This window comes from Lacerta agilis, chromosome 12 (assembly GCF_009819535.1).
Source record: "Lacerta agilis isolate rLacAgi1 chromosome 12, rLacAgi1.pri, whole genome shotgun sequence".
NCBI lineage: Eukaryota > Metazoa > Chordata > Lepidosauria > Squamata > Lacertidae > Lacerta > Lacerta agilis.
In genome coordinates, this window is record NC_046323.1 from 56,388,390 (window position 1) to 56,412,802 (window position 24,413).

Here is a 24,413-nt window from a genome sequence, read left to right on the forward strand (position 1 = left end):
GGGAGGGGGCAGCGCCTCCCTCCCGCAACCCGCGCTCCGCCCTTCTCTCTCATTCTCTCTCTCGCTCTCTCCCCGGTGCACGTCAGAATCCGCACCCAGAGCCCGCCTTCATCTGTGGCTCCTTCCTGCCTTGCAGGCGGGCTGGACTAGATGACCAGGGGAGGGTCCCTTCCACCTCTGCAATTCGAGGAAGCTCCGGGAGTGAGAGCCCCCGTTCAATCTCCATACGGGGCAGCAAGTGCCGGATTTACATATAAGCTAAACAGGCTATAGCTTAGAGCCCCACTCTCTTGGGCCCCCCCAAAATTTAAAGGGGTACAAAACCTGGATGTACATTTCCAAAACATAAGATAAAAAACAAATAAAACCGACCTACAGCAAGAGTGTTTTGTGTTGTGTAGGCTCCTATTGGTTGTGTGCAAATGGCTTCAGATACATATTAGGTCCATAAATGACCATCGAGCATCTATTCAATACAAAAACCAGCGACCATAATTTGTTGCTGACAAAGGACAGCTGGACATATCAAGGGCACTGCATTACCTTAAGGAGCTGAGGGCCTCATCAAACCTAAAAACGGCCCTGGGGCAGCTGCCTATTCCTGCCTGGCCTGGGGTTGGACTAGATGACCCGGGGTCCCTCCCTTCCACCTCTGCAATTCCATGCAAAGGGTCCGCGAAATCCCTTGGGCGGGCGACCCTCCTCCAAGCAGCCGCCCACGAGACTCAACCCCCCCCCTTAAATCTCCTCCCCCTCCGGGGATTGGAGGAGGCGCCCTGGCCGCGTTAATGAGTGCCAGGTGTGGGGGTCAGCGACCTCCTCCTCCCGCCCCCCAAGTGGCCCTTCTTCGCCCCACGGATCCCGGGCCAGGAGGATGTGGGGGGGCCTCTGCTGGGTCGTGGCCGCCTTGCAGGTGGGAGTCGGACTGGGGGCCGCCTGGGGGCCGCGGGCAGGTAAGTGGCCCCGGAGGAAGGGAGCCTGGGCCTCATCCTGCAGCCTCTCCCGGGGGTGGCTTCGGGGGCTCGTTCAGGAGGGCAGCCTGCCTTGCCTGCCTGCCTGCCTGCTAGGGGGCAGAAGCTGCAACCCCTGGGGGGCCCCTATCCTGCCACTCTGGTCTGGACCTGATCCACTGGGGAGAAGGGAAGAGCTCACTTGTGCCTCTGGGATGGAAAGGCAAACAGTGCACTTTAATCTGCATTAATTCCTGTAGGATTCCAGGTTTTAGGATTCCTGGTTTGGGATTTGAAATCCTCCACAGCCTGAAAGTCCCTCCAGGGAGGTGGTCTCTCTCTCTCCCCCCCCCCCCTTCTCTTTTTCTTTCTCTCTGGATAGGTTCCAGCTTTTGAGCATTACCTCTGAGGAACCGAGTGCGAGTTATGCAATCGGGATCTACGTCAGCTGTTCCTAAGCTTTTTTGGGCGGCCGCCCCCTCAGCTCCACCCACTCATCCCCTGTGCCCACTGCCCTATAAAAAGCACTATTCCAAATAGCAGATTGCATAACCCGCGAAGGGGGATAATCACACGACTGTAGCCCTGGAAGGAGACCCAAGGGTCATCTAGTCCAACCCCCCGTGATGCACAATAACGCCATGAAATTTGAAATGGTCGCAATTATTCAGAGTCCAGCTAAAGCCAATTACTTAAAGGAAATTGGCAGAATGGATGGACTTAGTGCTGCCAGCTTGCCAAAGCCTGGTAGGGGCATGGATACACCTCCTTGCCAAGGGTGCCAGGGAGCCCCCGCACGCCTGGGTGTCGCAGAGCCGTTGCCAACGAACTTCCATCTCTTTCAGAGCCCAGTACAGCCAACTGGTCAGCAGGATCGGACCCCCCCAGCCCCAGCCCTCCGACATGGACCACACCACTCCCCGGGTCAACGGCCAGCAGTGGGGCTGGTGCCCCAGGAGAGCAGGGTAAAGTTGAGCAGTTCTTTGCCCCCCCCCCCGGAAAGTGAGACTTGGGGTGCAGTTAGAGGGAACCCCCCCCCCCAGCCTGGGTGCCGTGCCGTCGTTTCACACTACAACTCCCATCAGCCCCTGCCTCCTGCCTCCATGCTGGGAGATTCAGTCCAAAACACAGAATGCTAGAATGTCGGAAGAGACCCCCAAGGGCCATCCAATCTCCACTTTAAAACTTCCAAGGAAGGAGAGCCAACAATCTGCTCCGCTGTCAAACAGCTCTTAGTTATTCCTAAGGTTTAGTCGGAATCTCATTTCTTGCCATTTGAAGCCATGGGTTCGAGTCCTCCCTTCTAGAGCAGCAGAAAGCAAAAATTTGAAGGTGGCTCTCACATCCTCTCTCTGCCTCCTCCAGCAAAGATGCCCCCCTTTGTTTGGATGAAACCTAACGCAGGTGAGGGGAACCTTTGGCCCTTCCCCTGTTCCCGAACTACAACTCCCATCAGCCCCAGCAAGCACAGCCAATGGCAAAGGACGGTGGCAGCAGCGGGAGTTGTAGTTCAGCAACGCCTGGAAGAGCAAAGGCTCTCCAGCGTTTGAAATTCCCTTTCCCATGGTGGGGTCTTCCTGTCTTCTGACTCTCTGTGTTCCCCGCAGAGCCCCCCACCTGCAGGGGAGAGGAGGATTGCCCCCCTTGGAGCAGCTGCGAGGAGCAGGCCGGGCGCAACTTCTGCCGCTGTGGGCTGGGCTACCACCTCAGCCCCACCCTGGGCTGTGTGCCAGGTAAGGGGGCAGAGCTTGGGTTCGGGGTTCGAATTGTGTGTATGGGGGTGAGTGGGTTGGCCTTTCTGAGCACCCTTACCGAGGAATAGCAGAGCAAGGGCCCTCCTTGATTGATTGATTGATTGATTGCCTTTATATCCCACCTTTTTCTTCTCCAAAGAGCTCAAGGTGACTGCTTCATGATCCCCACAACAACCCTGCGAGGTAGGCTAGGCTGAGAGATTGTGACCGGCCCAAGGAGCGAGCCCCTTCCTGCTGCTCAAGTCCAGGGGTGAATTAAAGTCACAGAAAGCCAAGGGGGTCTTTGGGATCATAGAACCGGAATTAGAGTTGGGAGGGACCTCCAAGAGTCATCTAGTCCAACCCCCTAGATGAGGCAGGAATCACAGCTAAAGCTGAAGGCTGAATGTGGGCCTTGCTGTTTACACTCACAGAATTGTAGAGTTGGAAAGAGTCGTATCTGAAGAGTCGTATCTGAAGAAAAATTGTAGAGTCGTATCTGAAGAAGTGTGCATGCACACGAAAGCTCATACCAGGAACAAACTCAGTTGGTCTCTAAGGTGCTACTAGAAAGAATTTTCGATTTTGTTTTGTCAAAGGCTCCCAAGGATCATCTAGGCCCCCCCCCCCAAAAAAAACCATAAGATATTTTACTCTTTTATCACTTGCTGCTTCCCGCCCTGGTTTCCTTTGGGAGGGCGGGTGGGTTTAAATGTAAAAGGCAAAGAAATAGTGTCCTGTAGGGACCTCTGGAACAGAGTCTCTTTCGTTGGAAGTTTTTAAGCAGAAGTTGGATGCCTGTCAGTCAGGGATGCTTTAGCTGAGATTCCTGCCTTGCAGGGGGTTGGACTAGATGACCATTGGGGTCCCTTCCAACTTCTCCGTTCTAGGATTCTATGAAAAATCGGGAGCATCAGGGAGGACAACTGAATGACAGGCCTGTGGCCTGAGATGGAGGGGAGAGCGATGGCCTCACCTGTCCTCTAGAGGGCGATGGTGGTCCTCTCCTTTTCCGGATGGGGGAAAGTGAAGTTTGGAGAAACTGCTTTTCCTCTCTCTTGTGGGGCTGCAGAAGCTCCCCCCTCCTGTTTCCTCTGCCTCCAATGGGCTCCCCCTCCTGGATGGAGGGCACAAGGAGAAGGGGGCGACAGAGGTTGGACAGTGTTCTTGAAGCTATCAACATGAAAGAGGCAGTGGAAGACAGGAGGGCCTGGCGTGCTCTGGTCCATGGGGTCATGAAGAGTCGGACACGACTAAACAACTAAACAACAACAACAACCATTTTCTCTGTATCATTCCAATTTTAGTTACAGGTGGGTAGCCGTGTTGGTCTGCCATAGTCAAAACAAAATCGAAAATTCTTTCCAGTAGCACCTTAGAGACCAACTGAGTTTGTTCTTGGTATGAGCTTTCGTGTCATACAAGAAGTGTGCATGCACACGAAAGCTCATACCAGGAACAAACTCAGTTGGTCTCTAAGGTGCTACTGGAAAGAATTTTCTATTTTGCATTATTATCATTATTATTAGAGATTTCTGCATTGCAGGTGTATAAATCATAACATGGTTGTTGCTTAGTCATTTATCTGAAGAAGTGTGCATGCACACGAAAGCTCATACCAGGAACAAACTCAGTTGGTCTCTAAGGTGCTACTGGAAAGAATTTTCTATTTTGCATTATTATCATTATTATTAGAGATTTCTGCATTGCAGGTGTATAAATCATAACATGGTTGTTGCTTAGTCATTTATCTGAAGAAGTGTGCATGCACACGAAAGCTCATACCAGGAACAAACTCAGTTGGTCTCTAAGGTGCTACTAGAAAGAATTTTCGATTTTGTTTATTCCAATTTTAGTATATGTGCTGCATATACAGAAACAATGTACTGAAATGAACTCACTTGCAGGATTTGATTAAGACACTTACAATTAACAAATATAAACAGAAAATATAAATATGAGGGTAAAATGTTAAGAATATGTCAATAAGGTAGGATTTCCATTTCAATATACAAGGTATAGAAAATTACATGCAGAAGAAATGAATAAGTGATAAACCAGAAAGGGAAGTTGGGGGGAAGCCGGGGGGGGGGGAATAGAAATGTAAAATGCAATTTGTGTTTGTTTGTTTTTAGTATTGATTATGGTAAATTTTGTTGGAAAATTGTAATAAAAATAATTTTAAAAAGAAAAGAAAAGGCAGCATAAGGAGAGCCTGCAGGATCTGGCCCATCTCGGCCAACATCCTGTTCTCCCAGTAGCTAACCAGATGCCCATGATGGGAAACCCGCCAGCGGGATCCGAGGGCGAGAGCAGCCCCCTCTCCTCCTGGGGTTTCCAGCAACCGGGATCCGACCGGGGAGGGCAGAGCGGAGCCACCGAGAGCCGCCTCCACGACTTGGTCTGCCCTTCTGCTGAAGCCATCTAGGTTGGGGGCGGTGCTGCCTCCTGTGGCAGGGAGTTCCGCAGTTTAACAATGTGCTCTGGCTTCTCTCCCCCCCCCCGGCCCTGCCTGGTTCTGATCCCACTTCTGCCCCCCCCCCTCTCTCTCTTGCCAAGTCAAGGCCTTCCCCGGCCGGCTCTCGCTGTGGGATCCGGGAAGCCCCGACTGGTCTCAGCTGCCGTGGGTCACCCTCCAGATCCAGAGCTCGGTAAGGGACACCCCCTCCCCAATTGGCTGAAGGCTTTATGGGCCCCCCTTTGCAGCAGCCAGCTCCTTGTCCCGTCCCCCACTCCGGCCTCCGTGGCCAGCGGCTTTTGGGGATTCTCCCTCTGCCCTCAGCCCTCCCCACCAAGTCCTGGATTATTCATCTGTTTCATAGGATTCATTGTTTTTTAAGCCATTCGGTGGGGGGGGGGCTTTCCTCTTTAGCGCAGAGGAAGGAAGAGGGGGGAGCCAGTCCATGGCAGTAGCCCCCTTGCTGAGAGCAGTGGTCTGGGACTGGGGGGGGGGCATGGTGAGAACCCCCCAATGTACACCCCCACCCACCCATTGTGCTTTTTCTCCCCAGTTCCAGCACATCCTGGGGCACCTCGATGGCTACCTGGGCTCTTCTGCCCGAGACCTGAAGTAAGTGAGGGGGGTTGCATTTGGGGGGGGGGTCAAGGTGCTTGGGGTTGGGTTCCTCCCCCCCAGCTAAAATGAGGTGCCCATCCATATGCCTGCTTGCCACTGTGTGGGGGATCAAGGGGAGACTGGTATCATAGAATGATGGAGTTGGGACCCCAAGAGGTCCTCTAGTCCAACCCCCTGCAATGCAGGAATTCACAACGAAAGCATCCCTAACAGAGGGCCATCCAACCTCTGCCTAAAAACCTCCAAAACCTGCACTGTCAAATAACCAGTTTACTTTTTTTAAATTATATTTCTGTGCCATTTTCCTTTCAGATGAATCCCAAAGCAGCTTACAAACAATAATTAGCAATGCCATGGGGGAGCATCACCGATCCAGCAGGAATCATATAGGATAATCAACAAATCGGCAAGAGAAACACTTGCAGTCTATAAATCGCTGCTAACAAAGCGACGACTAAAAAATAAGCTAAACATCACACAGCCCTATCAGTATCATATGATGAACAAATCAATATAACATTTATACTCTATAAAACAGTATTAACAACATTAATGGAATAGCGACCAGAAGATAAACTAAGTGCTGCCAAGTTGGTTCCCACCCTCCCCGCCCCACGGCCCATGATATTCTACTTTTTTCAGCGCATTAAGATACCCAATAGCCAGGATGCAAGTGGCAGAGAGACCCTCCGGAAGGCTCCTGGGGCTGGAGGTGGGGCAGTGCAGGTGAACCAACTCCCCCCCCCCATGGTAAACGGAGTCTCTCTCACCCCACTTACCCCACATGCGCCCCCTTGACCGATTGGATCTGCTCCGGGTGCCACATCATGCCCATTTTCCACATTTGCAAGAACGCAATCATGTTGTGTGTCAGCGCCTGCCCTGGGGAACTCCCTGCCACTTGACATCAAGCAGTCGCCTTCCCCGTAGTCTTTCCAGCGCCTGCTATAAACATCCTTGTTTTGACAGGCCCACTCGGATGCCTAGAACGTTGAGGTGGCTTTAATTTGTTTTAGTATTCTAATTTTTGTATGTTTTTAAAGTGTGGCTGCAATTTTCCCGTTTTGAGTTTGGGTTTTTTTTCTCCAATCAAGCAGTGGATCAATTTTAAGAAACAAGTAAAGAAAGAAATAAGACCAGGGGAGCTGGCAGTCCCAGATTGTTGCCCCCCCCCAGCTTCCTGGCGACAGCCCTGTAAGGCAGGCTGGTTTGGAGGGCGGCTGTTCCCCCCAGTGAAGGCAGGTGATGGAGGGGGAAGGAAGGGAATGGGGAGGTTGGAGCTGGGGCAGGCGGACGCCCCCCCCCCCCTGACCCCACCTCACCTATTGCTCCTCAGGTGGCCCAGCTCAGAAGTGACCCTATTCCACCATTTCTCCGCTCGGGCGCCAGTCACCAGCCGGCAGGTGGCAGAGGCCGTGGCCACGTTCTGGGCGCAGTGCCACGAGAGCAGCCACGTGGGGGACCCTGCATGCACTCTCCTGCGCCAGACAGGCCCCTACCAGAGTGAGTGGAAGGGAGCCGGGGGGGGAGGGTCCCAGGGAAAAGGCCCGGGTCTGGCAGGCCAAGGGGTCTGCACCCCCCCAATTGTGGATCCTAATAATTATTATTATTTATTCCCCAGCCACTCTGGGTGGCTTCCAACAGAACACTAAAAACAGAATAAAACTTCAAACATCAAAAACTTCCCTAAGCAGGGCTGCCTTCAGATGTCTTCTAAAAGTCAGATAGTTGCTTATTTCCTTGACATCTGATGGGAGGGCGTTCCACAGGGCGGGGGCCACCACCAAGAAGGCCCTTGCAGGGAGGGAACCTCCAGAAGGCCCTTGGCGCTGGACCTCAGTGTCCTGGCAGAACGATGGGGGTGGAGACGCTCCTTCAGGTCTACTGGGCTAAGGCCATTTAGGGCTCTAAAGGTCAGCACCAACACTTTGAATTGTGCTCAGAAACGTACTGGGAGCCAATGTAGGTCTTTCAGGACCGGTGTAATATGGTCTCGGCGGCCGCTCCCAGTCCCCAGTCTAGCTGCTGCAGACTGCTGGGAAGGGGGGGGGGTCATCTCTGCGACTGGGCTGCCCTCCTTTAGAAAAGGACATTGCGGAGTTGGAAAAGGTTTGCAGAAGGGCCTGACTTTGGGGACTTTCAGTTTGGCGGAAAGGCTAGTAAGAGACACGCCATGATCTGAGTTATAATTCGTAAAATTCAGAGAAATAATTTGTAACACGGAGAAACCCAAGAGGGAGAAGCTTTTCTCGCTCGTAGTGCTGAAAGTCTGGGGCAGCAGAGTTGAACTGTGGAACTCCCTGCCTCATGAGACAGGGATGGCCACCAACTGGGAGGAGAGGGCTATCGGTGGCTCCTAGCCAGGATGGCTCTGCTCTGCCTCCACAGTTGGAGAGGAGAGTCGCTCTTGTGCTTGCGGATCTCCCCCAGGAGGCTGGTCTCGCTGGGCCCCTTTGGGCCGGATCCTGCAGCCTCTGCTCAGACCCGGCTGTCCTGCCTCGCTCTCTCTCCACAGACCTGAGTCTCTGCCTCTTTGACGTCTGCGAGGCCCTCTCCACCAGCTGCTCCTTCCAAGACGGCCTCGTCCGATGCAGCTGCCGGCCCGGCCACTTCCAGGCGCACCCAGCCGATCGCACCTGCACAGGTGTGGCTCCACTGGGGGGGGGGGAGGAAGGCTGGGCCGGCCCTCCAAGGGGTTTCCAGGCTCCCAGTCTGATGGGAGCGGCAGCACCCCACCCCACCCCAAATCCCTGGGTGATGCATGGCTTGAGGGAGGCAGAGGAGACCTCTGGTCAGAGGTGGGGTGGGAGGGGGAGTTGTGGGGCAGAGCATCACTTGGGGGGCACGTCAATTCCGCTTGGCGGTCAGGTCGGAGAACACCCTTGTCTGGGATTCTGCAGCTAAGATCTGTGCGTTGCAGGGGGTTGGGATGGATGACCCCTGGGGGTCCCTCCCAACTCTTCCCTCCTGTGATTCATGCTTGTTCTCTCTCCTCTCCCTCCTGCGCCCCAAAGAATGCGGCAGTGGATTTTGGCTGCAGAACGGCACCTGCACCAGGTGAGTTTCCCTGGGAGTGGGGGGTGCCCCTGTGGCAATTTGCGGGGGGGGGGGGAAACGGACCTCCTTCCATCTCCCTCTAAAAGAGACCCCTGCAGCAGCTGCTGGACCGGGCACGAAGACAGCCCCTTGAGTCCGGCATCCTGCTTCTTCCTTGCAATGGCAAACCGATTGCCTCCAGGGAGCCCCCCAGCAGGGCCTGAGCGCAGCGGCCCCCTCCCCAGACCCCCCCCTTGCTTCTTGTGGCTGTTACCTCCCTCCCCCATAAAAAACAACCCAACAGCGAGCAGTGGCGTAGCAAGGTCAGGTGGTACCCGGTGCGGAAAATGCCCCCCCCCCACACACATTGAAATTATTAAAAGAAGGAAAAACAAGCTACTTGGGCAGACCTCCCATTTTGCAGGAGGCATGAGAGGCAGCCCTTGTCCCTCTTGGCCATGGGGCAAAGGAAGCCCCCCCAGGAGTGGGGGTGTTGCCTCTGCCTGCCTGCAGGACTGCAAAGGCTGCCCCAAAACGCCCCTGGCAGGACACAAACACACCCACCCTCCTGCCCCAGGACAATGTCTGGGCCCCTTCCAGATGCTTCCCTCGGCGGGAACAGGGGTGCATTGCGAAGGTGGTCTGGGGGTGCTCTGGCCATGTGCAGAAGTGCCATGTGCAGAAGGGGTCTCTGGCCATGTGCAGAATTCCTCGGGGATTCCGGCGCAGAATAGTCCCTGCAGGCTGCGAAAGGCTCCCTTTGAGACGACCTTGGAGGTTTCTGGCTCTCTTTGGGGTTATGCAACATTTTATGGCCCCTCTCTATCTGCTCTGCTGAGGCGGCTCCTGGCTGGACCTGCCCTGGGGGGCAAACTCCACCTCCCTGCTTTCTGTTCCTCTTGGCTCTTGGGGTGGGGTGGCTACCAGGAAGTGCCTTTTGCAGCTGCTTCCATTTCTGACCTCCTCCCTCCTCCTCCTTCTTCTTCTCCTCCTCCTCCATCCCTGACCAGGACCAGGTGGGCTCCAGGGTCTGGGCAGAAAGTGCAGGGTCTTCTCCAGCCTCCTCCTTCCCCTGAGCCAGCAGCTGAAGGGGACCTTGAGGCCATGAGATCAGGCCAAAGGGGCCCCACCTGCTCCAGCCTCCTCTTCTCACGGGGGCCGCCCAGATGCCCCCAAGGGAAACCCACAAGCTCGTAGCCATCCATCGCCCTCTCACAGAATCACAGCATTGTCCCGGTGGAAGGGACCCCCAAGGGCCATCTAGTCCAACCCCCTGCAATGCAGGAATCTCAACTAGATCACGCATGAGAGGCGGCCATCCAACCTCTGCTTCTCGTCCTCCATGAATGTGCCTCATCCTCTTTTCAAGCCATCCAGGTTGGGGGCTAACACTGCCTCCCATGGCAGGGAGTTCCACAGTTTAACTCTGCATTGCATGAAGGACTTTTATTTTATCCATTTGAACCCCGAGTTCCTGTGATATGAGAGAGACTGACTCCTCTCTCTGCCTTCTCCATGCCATTCCTAATTTTATAAACTTCTTTAGATGAGATTTCTGCATTGCAGGGGGCTGGACTAGAGGACCCTCGGGGGTCCCTTCCAACTCCACCATTCTATGATCCTACCTGCTTTAACCTTCCATCCTGTTTTCTCTCCCAGGTGTCCGTTTGGGTTCGGTGGTGCTGGCTGCCAGGAGCGTAAGTGCCTCCCTCCCTGCCCCACTGCTCTCATGGGGCAAGTTGGTGCCCATTTCCCCCACAGCTCCTTAATCCCACCTGGGCAAAGGGGCATGGGGGGGGCTGCAGCAGCCGGATCAGGCCAGAGGGACCCACCTTGGCCAGCATCCTGTTCCCCCCCCCATGGCCAACCAGTGGCTCCTCTGTGGGGAGTGCCTGCCCTTGGGGGGGGGGTAATTGGGCCCGCTTGGTTCCCCCTGGGGCTGACTCCTCTCTGCCTCCCCCCCCCCAGCCTTCCTGCTGGCCTTGGTGGTCGTCTCTGGCCTTGCTGGTCTCCTGCTGCTGCTGCTCATCGCTGGGTCTCTTTCCAGGTAAGAGGGGGGTGTGCGTCTCCCTCCCGGCCTCCCCAGGAAGAATCCCGCTCTCTGGATACAGGCCAGGATGCCTCTTGCTCTCCCTGGAAGCCACAGGAGGGGAGGCGGTTGGTTCTGAGTGCGAATCCTGCTTGAAGGTTTCCCTTAATGGACATCTGGTTGGCCCTTGTGAGAAGAGGAGGGTGGACTTGAGGGGCCTGATCCTGAAGCCAGGCTTGTCTTGTGCTCTTTTTTTTAAGAAAAAAAATTATTAGTTTTACACAAAGATTATACACCATAAACATAACATTTTTGTACATTAAAAAAGAAAAGGGTCCTTTTGAACCTTGAGACCTCCTTCCTTCCCTCCATGGGTTCCAATTCTAAATTTTATTCCTGCATCTTTTACTGTAATCTGTCTGTTATATAATCATAGTATCCAAAATCCACGTTCCGTTACAAGTGTGAATGCATTCCTGCCAGTGATTTCAGCTGTTTACAGTGATCTCTCAAAAATGTTAGAAAGTTATTCCAGTCTTTTAAGAATACTTGGTCTTCCTGGTTTCTGATCTTTCCCGTCAGTCTCACCATCTCTCCAGATTCCATCTTCTCTGGTCAGTCCTTCTCCTTCTTTCCATCTCTGGGCTAGAAGCATCCTTGCTGCCGTTGCTGAACACATAAACGGTCTATTATTTTCTGTTGGTAGTTCTGCACCTATAATGCCTAACAAAAAAAAAGCCTCTGGTTTTTGGACAAAAATCATCTTAAACATTTTCCCCAACTCATTATATATCATTTCCCAGCAAGCTTTTACCACCCCATTGTCTTATGTTCTTAACTCTCCTCGTCTCTGATTCCTTCATTGGATGCTCTTTCCCCTCATGCAGAAGAACACAACTCTCCTCCTTGCCTTGGGGGGGGGCCCTCAGGGCACATTGCTGGCCCCTTGTTGTCGTTGTTCAGTTGTTCAGTCGTGTCCGACTCTTCGTGACCCCATGGACCAGAGCACACCAGGCCCTCCTGTCTTTCACTGCCTCTCTCATGTTAGTAGCTTCGAGAACACTGTCCAACCATCTCATCCTCTGTCGTCCCCTTCTCCTTGTGCCCTCCATCTTTCCCAACATCAGGGTCTTTTCCAGGGAGTCTTCCCTTCTCATGAGGTGGCCAAAGTACTAGAGCCTCAACTTCAGGATCTGTCCTTCTAGTGAGCACTCAGGGCTGATTTCCTTCAGAATGGATAGGTTTGATCTTCTTGCAGTCCATGGGACTCTCAAGTGTCTCCTCCAGCACCAGAATTCAAAAGCATCAATTCTTTGGCGATCAGCCTTCTTGATGGTCCAGCTCTCACTGGTAGCATCAGGGTGCAACGTGCCTTTTTTGGGGGGTGGGGAGGAAAGACCCACCTCTTGCCTAGTGAGCAACTGGGGGAGACTGAGCTGGCCAGGAGCCTTTCTTGATAATATTATTTATTAGTTTTCAATTATAGTCTGATAATAGCCTCATTATAACAATGCCAAATTATAATACATTTACTCTTCCTTTTCCTCTCTCCCTCTTCCTTTGACCTCTCCTTCCTTCTCCTCCCCCTCTCTTTCTCCCCTCCCCACAGAAGAGCCCGGCCCCCCAAGGAGGACCTCAAGGAGACCCCCGACGCCCCCCAGCTTCCCCTGCACGCCTCCTCCACCTTGAGCCTGCCCCGCGTGAGGCCTCCGTGGACCCTGGAGGAGGCCGAGATGAGGAGAGGGGACCGACTGTCCCTCTGGGGCCCGGTGAGCATTGGCTGGGGGGCCGGGGGGGTCTGTCTCTGTGTAACTCAGCCAAGGGGCGCCTTGCAGTCATCCTTGCCTTGGTTTCTACAAGAAGGCCAAAGAAGGGGGCAAGGCAGCAACACTCCCCTCCCCGCATGCCCACCTCTGTGCCCGAGAGGGGAGATGCCCACTGCTAAGGGGGGGGGGTTGAGCAGTGAAGAAGCTGGTCAAGCAGGGATGGGGGCAGCCAGCAGCCAGTCCAAGACCCCCTCCCTTCATTTTGAAGGGAGCACAATTCAAAGTGTTGGTGTTGACCCTGAAAGCCCTAAACAGCCTCAAAGGCCCAGTAGACCTGAAGGAGCATCTCCACCCCCATCGTTCAGCCCACACACTGAGGTCCAGCTCCGAGGGCCTTCTGGAGGTTCCCTCCCTGTGAGAAGCGAGGTTACAGGGAACCAGGCAGAGGGCCTTCTCGGTGGTGGCGCCCGCCCTGTGGAACGCCCTCCCATCAGATGTCAAGGAAATAAACAACTATCTGACTTTCCAAAGACATCTGAAGGCAGCCCTGTATCAGGAGGTTTTTAATGTTTGATATTTATTCTGTTTTTAATGGTCTGTTGGGAATCACCCAGATTGACTGGGGAAACCCAGCCAGATGGATGGGGTATAAATTATAATATAATATAATATAATATAATATAATATAATATAATATAATATAATATAATATAATATAATAAATTATACCCCACCCATCTGGCTGGGTTTTCCCAGCCACTCTGGACGGCTTCCAACAGGAGATTAAAAGTACATTAAAACATCAGTCATTAACCTACTTCCCTCACAGAGGGAAGCATTCACCACCCCACAGAGCCTATTGCCCAGCCCTTCCCGGCTTGCTTTTATTAGCCAGAATGGGCAAGGATCAAGGAGACAGGTGGCTGGTTTCACTCATCCAAGCAGCCTGTCCACATCCTCGGAGGTAACAGATTGGAACTGATTCCATGCAACTCTACTAGACAGGACTCTAGCACTCTCCTGCCCTGGCCCTGCTCCCATGGTGGATAAATAAAATAATTTATTTATTTATTTATTTATTTATTTATTTATTTATTTGTTTGAACTCATGGGATGGTCCAGGCTAAGGATGGGGACCCTCTGGTCTTCTGATGACTGGACCCCAATTTCCACCACCATCATCCCTGGATCCCTGGGGCGAATGGGGTGTTTAGGAGAGGGCCATGCCTCTGATGGGGGGGGGGACACACGCTGCTCCTTCTGGACCAGTTTGCCCACCTCCCTCCTGCACTCTGTTGTTACCTGTGGCTCCCGGAAGCTGCCAGCAGGTGAGAATCCCAGAATGGCTGAACCAGGGGATGGGTCTCAGACTTGGCCTGCGTGTGAAGACAGGCTCTGGCGGAGGGAGACTAGAGGCCAAGAGAGGGCCCTAAGCTCAAGAAGGGGGTTTCTGCAAGTGAGGGGCAGGTGGGAAGGGAGCCCATCTAGGGGAAGGAAGCTCTGACCCCGAAACCTCCGCTGCCTTGTGGGACACTTTCAGGAAAATAAAAGGCTCAGCGGTGAACCCTCCACAAAGCCGGAGCAAAGTCCCAAAGGCGGTTGGGTGGCGCCTCGGCAACTCCTGCAGCCAAGCTGGTGCCCAGCGCCTTCGTCTGCTTTCTTTTGGACCCCGTCAGCCAGGCCAAGGGGGGGGGGCCTTGCAATCTGGGCAGCCCAGGACCCCCAGGCACCCTGCCCAGGCTTGCGCTCCAGAGAGTTCACTCTGGGGCTGTTCGTGCCGCTGTTTCCCTTCACCCCCAGAGGCACACTCCATTGTCTCTCTGCCTGTGGGCCATGTTACAGGTTAGAGTTGAAGGAAGTCAAGTTCCCCTGGAGGGTCCAAAGGGGTGTCCCCCCTCCACCCCCCAAATCCTTAGTTTAGTCCAGCCTGTCTCTGTGGCTGTGCAGGTGGGACCCTTGACAGGAGATGTGGGGCGCTGCCTGTCCCGCCCCCTGAGCCCCATTCCTCTTGTGCCTTGCAGGACGTGGGGCAGCGCCCTGCAAATGCCCCCCGGCTGAAGACATTCCTGGGGTCCTCCAGCTCCCCACCCTCCCCCCCACAGCCGCTGGGCGGCTGCCACAACCTCATCTTTGTCAGCGACGCCACCGAGGAGAAGGAGAGGAGGAGCTATTTCTGAAGAAGGAGGTGGGGTCCCCTCTCTGTCCCCCAGCAACCTGCTCCTGGATCTTCCCTTCCATGGTGTCTCCACAGCTCAAGGAAAATCCCTGGCAAGGTCTCCCCGGACAAGGGGGCGCCCGCATCAGGTGCCCAGGCTGCATTCAGGCTTTCGGCTGCCAAGGATTTATTGCCCACGAGGGTTTGGCTGCCACAGGACCCACAAAGTGGCCGAGGGGCCTGAGCTGAGGGTTCGAGGCTTCAGTCTGGATGAACGTCAGGGCTTTGAGTTATGGGGCAGCTGCGTTCTCCTTGCCCTGGACAGTTTGTTCTGGGGTGGGGTGGTTTAAGAAACAACAACAACCCATGAAACAGCCTTGGAAGCTGAGGTTAAGAAATGGCCTTGGGGCAGAGGCTGCTTTGCCCTTCCTGCTTGTCCTCTCCGGTTCACCCCAAACCTGCTTTCCTCATCTCTGTGGGGCAAACCATAAAAGAGGAAAAGTGGATTTTGGGGTGTGGGGTTGGGGGGGGAGCAAATGGCAGGAGGAAAAGGCCAGACACAGAGATTGCTCTTCCACTTCCAATTGCAGGGTTTGAGGCCGATCTTCCCTTTCCAAAAAGCCCCAAATAGCTGTATCAAGAAATACGCAACTTCCTGCTCCTTATAACTCGGTCGCCAGGTTGCCCAGGAGCAATTGGCCTTATAGGACCCCCCCAAAAAAATGCAGGGGGGGGGAGACTTCCACAGCTGTTTTTTGGCCCTGGGAAAACAGGGATCTGAAGAACTGCTGGAATTTTTTTAACAGAAATCCTCTTTGCTGTTTATTCTTACAGAACCACCCGTGTTTTAAACAACCCTTTTCTGTAAAATGGGTACACTTAAATAAACGTTTGCTTTGCCAGTATACAAAAACTTTACAACCCCTTTCCCTCTCTTGTAAATGGCTTTTGACCTGGAGATACGGAAAGATTTTTGGACTGCATTAGGGTATGTGAAATGGCAGCCTTGTTTTTCTGGCCAAATCCATTCTGCTGGGAGGGGAACCTGCCTCCATTTGCTTCATGTTCCAGGGGTTATTGTCACTAGATTTTGCAGGCAATTAACCTGGAAGTGTGGCAATTGCGTTTGGAACATCCAGTCCTCCTTTGTTCAATGCAGGATTAGAACATTGCTTTTTTTAAAAGGTTCAGAGATAAAGTTTATTACTTTGCAATCATGCATTAAATCAGTTTATACATGATTGGCTAGAAAGAAATATGTAACGTTGTGTAGAGTCTTTGTATTCATCTCATTTATCCTGCCTATCTAGGAAAGCTTCTCCTTGAAGAGCCTTCCTTCAATTCCTGGTGTGTGTTTGTGTTGTGTGCTTTAGTGGCTGTGGGTCTCCTGTATTTTAAGGAGTTGGACCAGATGACCTCTGGGGGCCCCTCCCAACTTCAGGAGCCGGTGAAAATTGTATTTTGTCAATCCAGAGATTTCAGCTAAGTCAAATCAGATGAACTTTTTCTCCTTCAGACCTATCTTGCTCCAATCTGCTCTGATAATCCAAGTTCATATCCATTAATCTCTGCATTAGCTTTATTAATTTATCACCAGGGACGTTCACAGAATGATTAAACGGCATTCTTTGGACGCTGGGAAGAGGAGATAAGGATGTTGTAATGTGGAGACAGTATAAGTGGCAGGTGTGTTGTATTGATGCTATCCCGCAACACACCCCAACACACGAGATGTGCATCCAGCCTCATCATAGCAACTTAAGATCAGAGGACCAAGGGGCTGGCAGGACTCTCCCCTTCCCTCCTCCTGCAGGTTCAGTGGTTTGGACACACATCCATTAATTGCAACTCCCAGAAGATGCTCACATATCCCTCAGACCACCTTCCCCCAAGACCGCCCAGCCCTTAGCCCAACGTGGTCAATGCATCTTGTGAAAAGACTCCCGCTGACTCCAGGTCTGCAGAGTATAAAACTGTAAACAGCTGAGGTTTCCTGTATTGCTGAGATACTAATTTTCTATATGTAAAGGTAAAGAGACACCTGACCATTAGGTCCAGTTCGCGGATGACTCTGGGGTTGCGTGCTCATCTCGCTTTACTGGCCGAGGGAGCCGGCGTCGGTGGGCCCGGCTCCTGCACGTACTCCTGACATTCATGGTTCATTTTACTTATCATCCCTGCATATTTTGCTATACTCAACCTAATTGTTTCTCCATTTTACATCCATGAAATATTTACCATACTGCTGAATTTATCTAAATGCTACTAGCGTTTTCAGTTGTACACAGTTGTTTTCTAAATATTCAGCAAAAAAGAATCCACTCCTCTTTGAATAAAGATTCTTCTTGCTCTCTTATTCTATAAATTAAAACGCTGCTTCCACAAATTCTATCAATCTTCCTTACTGGGGTTCTCACTCATTTTCCATCTTTGGGCTTGCAAAATTTGAGCCGCCATGGTTGCGTACATAAATATTTTTTTCTGACAACTGGGAACTTCAGAGTGTACTATTCCTACCAAAAAGGCCTCAGGGTTTTTTTGAGGGGGAATGTTTTAAATATTTTTTTAACTCATTGTAGATTTCCCAATAGTCTTTAACCATTTTACATGTCCACCACATGTGAAGAAATGTTCCTTCCATTTCTCTGCATTTCTGACACAGATCTGATTCTACTTTGTACATCTTAACCAACCTACTCAGAGTTAAATACCATCTAGGCATCATTTGCATATAATTCTCTTTCAAAGTATAACATGCGGTAAATTTCAAATCATTTTTCCAGAGTTCCCCCCAAAGGTTTAGGTCTATGTTATGTCCTATATCCATTGCCCAGTGGGTTATTGAAACTTGGACTAACTCATCTTTCTTTTCCCATTGTAATAATAAGTTATACATTTGTGGTGTAGTGGTTAAGAGTGGTAGACTGGTAATCTGGTGAACCGCGTTCGCGTCTCCGCTCCCCCACATGCAGCTGCTGGGTGACCTTGGGCTAGTCACACTTCTTTGAAATCTCTCAGCCCCACTCACCTCACAGAGTATTTGTTGTGGGGGAGGAAGGGAAAGGAGAATGTGAACCGCTTTGAGACTCCTTCGGGTAGTGATAAAGTGGGATATCAAATCCAAACTCTTCTTCTTCTTTATCCTTATTCCATAATAATTCTCTTTCAGACTGTGAGCTTTGATCCAGAAACTCATTTTTAAAATCTAATTTAAACGTACAGTATCATATATTTGATGGTACAGTGTAACCAATCTGTAATTGGGCTCCTTACTTCTTCCACTGGTTTCAATCTAAGTTCCCTCTCTGTAAGCTCAAGTTCTAGTTTAAAGCTCTCCTGATCAGGTTCTCGAGATTCTTGCCAACTGCTGTGAGGTGCGGCCCATGTCTTGCCAGAAGTCCTTCCTCAAGGAAGCGGAGACCAGGATCCAAGAAGCCGACAGAAAGGAGTGATGGAAAGACCAACTGTCTTCCAAGTCACACCCGCTCCCTGCCCAGGGTCTCAGAGTCCCTTGCTATGTATTGAAGGCTGTGTGTGGCAGTACTATTTGTGCAGAAGAAACATCAAGCCATCAAACACATCCGCTCTTTCCTGCTGCTGTTGCTGCTTCTGCTGTTTGACTTTGGAAGTCAAAGAGTACTTTGGAAGTCTTCCTTGTTCCAGAGTACTTTGGAAGTCTTCCTTGTTCCAGAACATCCATTAACTTAGACAATGGCTGCTGTTGTACTGTCCTTGAAATTCTCCTCACCCTAACAATGCCTGCATTGCATCCCAAAGGAAATCATCAGCAAATCCGGCTGCCTGGCTGCTCACCTCTCATTCTAGGTAATTTACAGGCAGATTAAAAAGCACAGGTCCCAATCCCTGATCCGTTGGGGATGCCACTTTCTACATGGAAGACACTTTCTACATGGAAGACAGTCCATTCATTGCCACTCTCAGACTCCTGTTCCTTAAGCAGGGACTGGCAGAGGGACTGATGCAAAAGGCTTTCTCTTTTGCCCTGACATGTTTTCATAAGTGATGCCTTCTGGTGAGTAGGAGAGAAAACCAAGGCTTCAATATTTTGCACGATGTCCCTTTTGCTTTAACTTTGAAGGGGAATCACAGAATTGTAGAGTTGGAAGAGACCCCCAAGGGTCGTTCTTCCGGTGCGAGCGCCATTCCGAGCAGTCGGGAGCTGTCTCAGCTCCGAGACAGCTCCAGTGTCTTCGGGGATTGGAGCTACCGCAACCGCGCTGCGGGCTCCGTTAAACTGCGGGAAGAGCGTCCCGCAGGCTTGGGTTTCTAGCAGGTGCCAGAAGTCCCAACCCTGCTCTCAAGCAACCCTTGTAAAAGGGAGGCTTGAGCGAGCAGGGCTCCAGGACGGTGCTGAAGAAGCCATCTCTAACCGAAGGCACGAAGCAGCGGGAACTGCCAGATTTTGAGTGCTCCGCTTTTCCTCAATTTGGATCTAAAACAAGGACTCTGTAAGTACAGGGCTTAATTTGAATCTAAAAGGCTGAAATTTGGCTTACGGAGAGAGATTTAAAATGAGGAAGTCCGTCTCTCTCTGACAGCAGCAAGATCAAAGTAACGTCAATGAAGCTGGAGCCGCTTAAGACTTGCTTTAAAGTTTAACGCTGATTTTGTATACTTAAGAAAACCCTGTTTGGGGGTAAGATTGGGAGTTTGATTTATTTCTTCTTGTGGACTATAAATTAAAAGGAGAGATACCGCTAACCCTCTGGTTAAGGAGACTGGGTCAGGCAAGGAATGGCGGTTTTGGTTTGGATTGCGCAGCTGGAAAAATACTGAGACCTCATCTCTTCCTGCCCACTCAAATCCCACGGTGTCCTTGAAGTGTTAGACTCAACAATGACACCACTCCAGGAAAGAATATTGTTCGAACTGCAACTACTTCAACAGAATGTTTTAGACAAGTTTGTCCAGATTGGAGCTACTTTGCATAACTGTTCTATATACCCACTCGATGAAAAAGATGGAAATAATGCTGATCCAGAGGATTTTTCTGAAGGGGAGAATACACAAGGTGGAAAACAAGAAAGGCTTCCTGTTGTAATTTGTCCAGGGAAACGGGAACAACGGGCATGCTCCCTGCTGGCCCAAACACCCCCCCGGCCGAACTGCCGGCCGAACTTCAAAGCCCTGGAACAGCAGCAGAGACCAGAGACCTAGCTTCAGAAAGCCAGGCACTCTTTCTGTCGATACAGCAGCAGAAGATGCACCACAGAGGCTGGCATGAGCATTACAGTTAATCATTTATTAGGCGAACATGAGGACAAAAGAAAGCACACGTGCAGTCACGGAAAACGAAAGAGAAAGTACAGACTGAGGAACGGAAGTTCCCAGCAGCACACTGGAACACTATACAGACATGTGATAAGCTCCCATCCTCAGTCTGTTATTAAGGTGGAATGGGAATTACAACACTTCCTTGGCGTGAGAGGCGGGGAGCCCAAAGTTTGGACAGTACAGAGAACCCCTGGGGTGGCAGCCCAGAGGTTCGAGAACAACAATCATGGAAAATGCAATACGGAGCTGAGAGTGGAGGAAATATACTTTGTGATAAAGTGGCTGCAACTGTTCATCAGGAAGAATGCTACATTCTGGAGAAGTGGAAGCTACAATTGAAGGAAATAACAGAAGGGAAAGAAGTAAAACTGAACATGAAGGAAGAAGAAACTGGACTGGGGGAATGTTGGGGGGGGAGACCGGTGGGGGATGGGAAAGGTAAAGGAAAGGGTGATGATGGACAGGAGGGGGGTGGGGTAAAGTATGAATTAATGGAGATATTATAAGGACTGACCACAGCACTCCGACACCAGAGGGAAAACGGACTATGAGATGGAAGAAACACTTAGGTATTTGTCAATATGTGTTGATTTTTTATATATTTGAAATTGGAATCAGATGAAATATAGGCTACAGCACAACAAAGTTAAGTGAAGAGAGGATAAAAGAAGTGGCGAAGTAGAATTTGATGTTTTATTTGATAAGAATAAGATTTAGGATTTAAAATATGTGGATTATAATTGTAAGACTAAGAATAGATGTAAGAAAGTAGATTTACAATGTTACAAAGTTACTAAAGAAGATTAGAAATGAACGCAAAAGAGAGGATGTGAGGAAGTCCCAAGTTTAGGATTATAAAGAAGATAAGGATGAGTTAATAACTGTTTTGTTTGTGTGTATTTTGTGTGGTTTTGGTAGTGTATGTATTTGTGTTTTGTGTATTTTGGTTATTAAAATCCAATAAATTCTTTTGGGGGGGGAAAGGAAGAGACCCCCAAGGGTCATCTAGTCCAACCCCGCTGCAACGCAGGAGTCGCAGCTCTGTCCCTGGAGGCTCAGGTGGCCTCTGGGGCTAGAAGGGCCTTTGGTTCAACAGCTACGGCCATTCCTGGACTGGAAGAGCCTGGCCAGGCATTAATTGGCTGCAACTGCTGGATTACTGCAATGCGCTCTCTGTGGGGCTGCCTTCATGCATGAGCCAGAAGCTGCAGTCAATGCAGAATGCTGCAGCACAATTGCTGGTGGGAGTGAGGGCCATGCTAGCATTTAACACCTTCACTGCTCAGAGATCCGCCCTGGTTGGTGATCTGCTTACCAGACCAAGTTCAAGGTATTACTTGTAGTTATAACACTCTTAACAACTTGAGACCATTTACCTGTGAGATCACCTGGACCTCCCCCCCTGTCCCCGGCTGATCTAATCACCATTTATAACTAGGTCAGCGTTTGACATTTTAATGTATTTTTAAACTTTGTTGGAAGCTGCCCAGAGTGGCTGGGGTACAAATAAATTATGATTATGATTATGATTATGATTATGATTATTTTGCCAAAAACCTATGGATAGGTTTCCTGTGCTGTAAAAATCCCAGAGATTTATGAGGCCCAATTGTGAATCAGAGAGGAGCACTAAATCATCTGTGTTGTTGTTCAGTCGTTCAGTCGTGTCCGACTCTTCGTGACCCCATGGACCAGAGCACGCCAGGTACGCCTATCTTTCACTGCCTCCTGCAGTTTGGTCAGACTCATGTTGGTAGCTTCGAGAACACTGTCCCACCATCTCATCCTCTGTCGTCCCCTTCTCCTTGTGCCCTCAATCTTTCCCAGCATTAGGGTCTTTTCCACGGAGTCTTCTCTTCTCATGAGGTGGCCAAAGTATTGGAGCCTCAGCTTCAGGATCCGTCCTTCCAGTGAGCACTCAGGCCTGATTTCCTTAAGAATGGATAGGTTTGATCTTTTTGCAGACCATGGGACTCTCAAGAGTCTCCTCCAGCACCATAATTCAAAAGCATCCATTCTTCGGCGATCAGCCTTCTTTATGGTCCAGCTCTCACTTCCATATATCACTACTGGGAAAACCATAGCTTGATCTATACTATACAGACCTTTGTCGGCAAGTTGAGTCTCTGCTTTTTAAGATGCTGTCTAGGTTTGTCATTGCTTTCCTCCCAAGAAGCAGGCGTCTTTTAATTTTGTGCTGCTGCCACCATCTGCAGTCACCATGGAACCCAAGAAAGTAAAATCTCTCACTGCCATTTCTTCCCCTTCTATTTGCCAGGAGGTGATGGGATCATCTGTATATATATCATTAAGGAGATCTTTCTCCCTCACTAATTACCAGAGAGGGAGAGTTTGTGTTGACTAAATATGGCACCAAACCATTAATGTAAAAGTTAAAATGAGCAGGAGCCAGAATACAAACTAACTTCCCTCCTTGTGACATTTTGAAAGCATCAGTCGTCCCAACATTGAAACCTACTCTGACCCTCAGTTCTTGGATCAGTTGCAGAAGTCTGCAGTCAGGGTTGGCAATTTAACATTTCTTCCACAGCTTCAATAGATAGAGTCGAATGCAGGAGAAAGATCAACAAAGGCTACATAAAGATTATTCTTCATGTTCTCAGCATATTTCATTAAATTATGATTCGGAGTAAAACAATAAACAATGGTACTGCTTCCTCCTCTGAATTTCATGTGTTCTTCATAATTAATGTTTTTGTTTTGCAACCAGTCAGATAATTTTTGAAGGAGATATGCATATACAGGTAGCTTTGAGGAGATGTCTAACAAGCTGGTTGGCTGATAGTTTTGTGGATCTTTCCTTTCTTATAAATTGGAGAAATGACACTAGTTTTCCATGCAGAGGGCATTTGGCTTGTCTTGTTTATGGTGGTAAATAAGTCAGACAGGGGGTAAATAAACAGAATGAAACATGCACCACCATTTGTACATGTCTGGGCAGGTGGCAAAAAGAGTTCAGCGAAGCCCCCTGCCTGATGTCAAGAGGCAGGGAGTTCCAAAGAGTAGCTGCTGCACCCTTGAAGCACCAATTTCTTACAAATGTGGAAGGAGTATGATGTGGCGCCTGTAAAAGTGCGAGTTTTTTATTTTGGATCTGGTACTGGGGTCAGGTTGGTGGCAGGAGTGTGGTTCCCTGTGGAAGTTCAGTCTCCAAAAGTGGAAGTTCAGGCAAAGGGGAAACACCTTCCATATGGCGGTCTGTCTCCAAGAGGAGGGGGCAGCCTGCCTTTGTGAGAATCCACCTCACCCTGAACAAGTCAGGGGGGCTCGCATGGACTCCCTCTGCCATCTCAGTCTACGTGGGGAAAGGACTTAGGGGTCTTGGTGGACCACAAGCTGAACATGAGTCAACCGTGTGATGCAGCAGCAAAAAAGGTGAATGTTATTCTAGGCTGCCTCAACAGAAGTCTAGTCTCCAGAGCAAGGGGACTAATAGTAGCCCTCTCTTCTGCCTTGGTCAGACAAACACCTGGAATCCTGTGTCCAGTTCTGGGCGCCATAATTTAAGATGGATGTTGACAAGCTGGAAGGTGACCAAGATGTCCAAGGGTCTGGAAACTAAGCCTTATGAGGAGCAGTTGAAGGAGCTGGGTATGTCAAGCCTGGAAAAGAGGAGGCTGTGAGGAGATATGAGAGCCATCTTCCAATATCTTAAGGGATGTCACATGGAGGAGGGAGCGACACGAACCCATTGCAAGAGAGGAGATTCTGACGAAACATCAGGAAGAACTTTCTGACAGTAAGAGCTGTTGGGAAGTGGAGCAGATTCCCTTGGAAGATTGTGGACTCTCCTTCCCTGGAGATTTGAAAGCACAGGTTGGATGGGCACCTGCCAGGGATTGTTGAGTTGTGATTCTTGCTGCATTGCAGGGGGTTGGACTAGATGACCCTCTGATTCTATGACCCTATAATGACCCTCTGGTGTTCTTATTCCCTGGGGTCTGCCCTTTCCTAGGAGCCCCCTGAGGAAGGGGACCCTCCACCTTCCTGGGCAAGATCCAAACCATGGGAGAGAGGAGACCCAGCTGCCCAGAGAGGCAACCCTCTTGCTGCTGCCGCCGCTGTTGCTGCTGACCCACCTTCAGGGGGTGGGGGTGGGACTCTCCCTTTTCTCCTCGCCCCCCTTTCAGGTCCAAAACATTTTTCCAGGGTGGATGCTGAGCCATGGATCACAGGAGGCATTTAAAATAACTTTTGAGCAGCCTTTTGCCAGGCTTGTGTGTCCGCCCTGCACCCTGCCAGCTCCCCCCCCCTTCCAGGCACCTGCTACTCAGCCCCACCCACTGCCTAGCAGCAGCCAATCGCTGCCTTTCTCGGCCAGCCTTCCCCTCCCCTCCCTCCTTCTCCCAGGT

General features: G+C 50.8%; 1 protein-coding gene across 2 annotated transcripts; it reads left to right on the forward strand.

The window, feature by feature from the left end:
- Positions 1-770: 770 nt before the first annotated feature.
- Positions 771-14,858, forward strand: LOC117055934 (protein HEG homolog 1-like). Of its 2 annotated transcripts, none has more exons than XM_033165893.1 (12): positions 771-953; positions 1,796-1,915; positions 2,558-2,683; positions 5,248-5,334; positions 5,695-5,753; positions 7,096-7,262; positions 8,275-8,403; positions 8,774-8,816; positions 10,455-10,492; positions 10,764-10,842; positions 12,434-12,593; positions 14,612-14,858. In XM_033165893.1, exons 1-12 carry the CDS (start codon positions 789-791, stop codon positions 14,765-14,767), a joined length of 1,329 nt encoding a protein of 442 aa, XP_033021784.1. In that variant the 5' UTR covers positions 771-788; the 3' UTR covers positions 14,768-14,858. The 2 variants fall into 2 exon arrangements, with proteins under 2 accessions (XP_033021784.1, XP_033021785.1); XM_033165894.1 differs by having other exon boundaries at positions 805-953; positions 5,243-5,334.
- The last annotated feature ends 9,555 nt before the right edge of the window (positions 14,859-24,413 follow it).